This window comes from Coturnix japonica, unplaced genomic scaffold (genome assembly GCF_001577835.2).
Source record: "Coturnix japonica isolate 7356 unplaced genomic scaffold, Coturnix japonica 2.1 chrUnrandom617, whole genome shotgun sequence".
Taxonomy (NCBI): Eukaryota; Metazoa; Chordata; class Aves; order Galliformes; family Phasianidae; genus Coturnix; species Coturnix japonica.
The window spans coordinates 58,164-60,657 of NW_015439990.1; the positions used below are offsets into that span (position 1 = coordinate 58,164).

Consider the following 2,494-nt stretch of genomic DNA (forward strand, 5'->3'; position numbering starts at 1 on the left):
CTATGGGTCTCTATGGGGTCCCTATGGGTCTCTATGGGGTCCCTATGGGTCTCTATGGGGTCCCTATGGGTCTCTATGGGGTCCCTATGGGTCTCTATGGGTCCCTATGGGTCTCTATGGGTCTCTATGGGTCCCTATGGGTCTCTATGGGTCCCTATGGGTCCCTATGGGTCTCTATGGGTCCCTATGGGTCTCAATGGGTCCCTATGGGGTCTCTATGGGGTCCCTATGGGTCCCTATGGGTCTCTATGGGTTTCCTATGGGTCTCTATGGGTCTCTGTGGGGTCTCTATGGGTCTCTATGGGTCTTCTATGGGGCTCTATGGGGTCTCTATGGGTCTCTGTGGGGTCTATGGGGTCTCTATGGGGTCTATGGGGTCTCTATGGGTCTCTGTGGGGTCTAAGGGGTCTCTATGGGGTCTCTATGGGGTCTCTATGGGGTCTCTATGGGGTCCCTATGGGGTCTATGGTTCCCTATGGGTCTCTATGGGGATCTATGGGTGTCTATGGGGATCTATGGGGGTCTATGGGGATGTATTGGGGTCTATGGGGATCTATGGGTGTCTTGGGGGTCTATGGGTCTCTATGGGGTCTCTATGGGGCTCCTATGGGGGTCTATGGGGATGTATAGGGATGTATGGGGGTCTATGGGGTCCCTATGGGTCTCTATGGGGTCTCTATGGGTCTCTATGGGTCTCCTATGGGTCTCTATGGGTCTCTATGGGTCTCCTATGGGTCTCTATGGGTCTCTATGGGTCTCTATGGGTCTCTATGGGGTCTCTATGGGTCCCTATGGGGTCTGTGGATCCCTATGGGTCTCTAAGGGTCCCTATGGGGTCTATAGGGTCCCTATGGGGTCCCTATGGGTCCCTATGGGTCTCTATGGGGTCTCTATGGGTCTCTATGGGGTCCCTATGGGTCTCTATGGGTCCCTATGGGGTCTCTATGGATCCCTATGGGGCTAATATGGGTTTCTATGGGGCTCTATGGGTCCCTATGGGTCTCTATGGGGCTAATATGGGGGTCTATGGGGATCTATGGGGCTCCTATGGGGGTCTATAGGGATGTATGAGGGTCTATGGGGTTATATGGGAATCTATGGGTCTCTATGGGGCATCCCCCTTATACCCTTATACCATCTATGGGGCTCCTATAGGGATCTATGGGTCTCTATGGGTCTCTATGGGTTTCTATGGGTCCCTATGGGGTCCCTATGGGTCTCTATGGGGTCCCTATGGGTCTCTATGGGTCCCTATGGGGTCTCTATGGGTCCCTATGGGGTCTCAATGGGTCCCTATGGGGTCTCTATGGGTCCCTATGGGGCTAATATGGGTTTCTATGGGTCCCTATGGGGCTAATATGGGTTTCTTTGGGTCCCTATGGGGCTAATATGGGTTTCTTTGGGTCCTTATGGGGCTAATATAGGTCTCTATGGGGTTATATGGGAATCTATGGGTCTCTATGGGGCTCCTATGGGTCTTCTATGGGCATCTATGGGGCTCCTATAGGGATCTATGGGGCTCTATGGGTTTCTATGGGGATCTATGGGTCTCCATGGGGTCCCTATGGGTCCCTATGGGTCTCTATGGGTCCCTATGGGGCTAATATGGGTTTCTATGGGGATCTATGGGGCTCTTATGGGGTTATATGGGAATCTATGGGTCTCTATGGGTCTCAATGGGTTTCCTATGGGTCCCTATGGGGTCTCTATGGGTCTCAATGGGTTTCCTATGGGTCTCTATGTGGCATCCCCCTTATCCCCCATACCCCCCATAGGAGCCCGGCTCCACGTTCCTTCAGCTCGGTTCGTCCACGGAGCAGCAGCTCCGCGTGATCTTCGAGCTGTTGGAGGAATACGACTGGACCACGTTCTCCGTTATCACCACCTTAAGGCCGGGCCGCCGCCATTTTACCTCCGCCATCGACGCCATCACCGACGGCAGCTTTATAGGCTGGGATCATAGAGGCGTCACCACCATAGACCCCAATGGAGATGACCCGGATGGAAGAGAGCTAGAGCGTCGCCTACGGGAAGTGACGTCACGAGTCCGCCTGCTTTATTGTTCCGCCGATGAGCTGCGTTATGTGTTCCGGGCTGCTCGCGCTGCCGGTGTCGCTGGTTCCGGTTACGTTTGGTTCTCGGTCGGTGCCGGTTTGGGGTCGGATGAGGATCCGGTGATGGAGGAGGCACCGGATGGGTTGTTCGTGGTGTTGGCTGCAGCATGGAGGGACCCTTTGGGAGAGAGATTAAGGGCCGGGATGGCGGTGGTGGCGGAAGGGACGGAAGCCATGAGGAGGGAACGGAGGGAAGGCGGAAGCGGAAGTGGTGGCGCCGGAAGTGGAGCCGCCGGAAGTGGGCCTACCGGAAGTGGAACCACAGGAAGTGGAGGGAGCGGAAGTGGGGTGAACGGAAGTGTGGCGACCGGAAGCGGAAATGAAGATGATGGAGATGGAGGAGGGGACTGCAGGGAGAGGAGGCCCAGAGCGGGGGGGGG

The 2,494-nt window shown here is 55.7% G+C and overlaps 1 protein-coding gene across 1 annotated transcript in view; it reads left to right on the forward strand.

Moving 5' to 3' along the window:
- Nucleotides 1–2,494, forward strand: part of LOC107307479 (glutamate receptor ionotropic, NMDA 2D-like) — a gene marked incomplete at its 3' end in the record, with an annotated part of 35,579 nt that overhangs the window by 10,301 nt on the left and 22,784 nt on the right. The window contains exons 2-3 of the mRNA XM_032441830.1: nucleotides 1,776–2,325; nucleotides 2,449–2,467. Of these exons, the coding sequence (XP_032297721.1) occupies nucleotides 1,776–2,325; nucleotides 2,449–2,467 (569 nt within the window). The remainder of the gene's footprint in view (nucleotides 1–1,775; nucleotides 2,326–2,448; nucleotides 2,468–2,494) is intronic.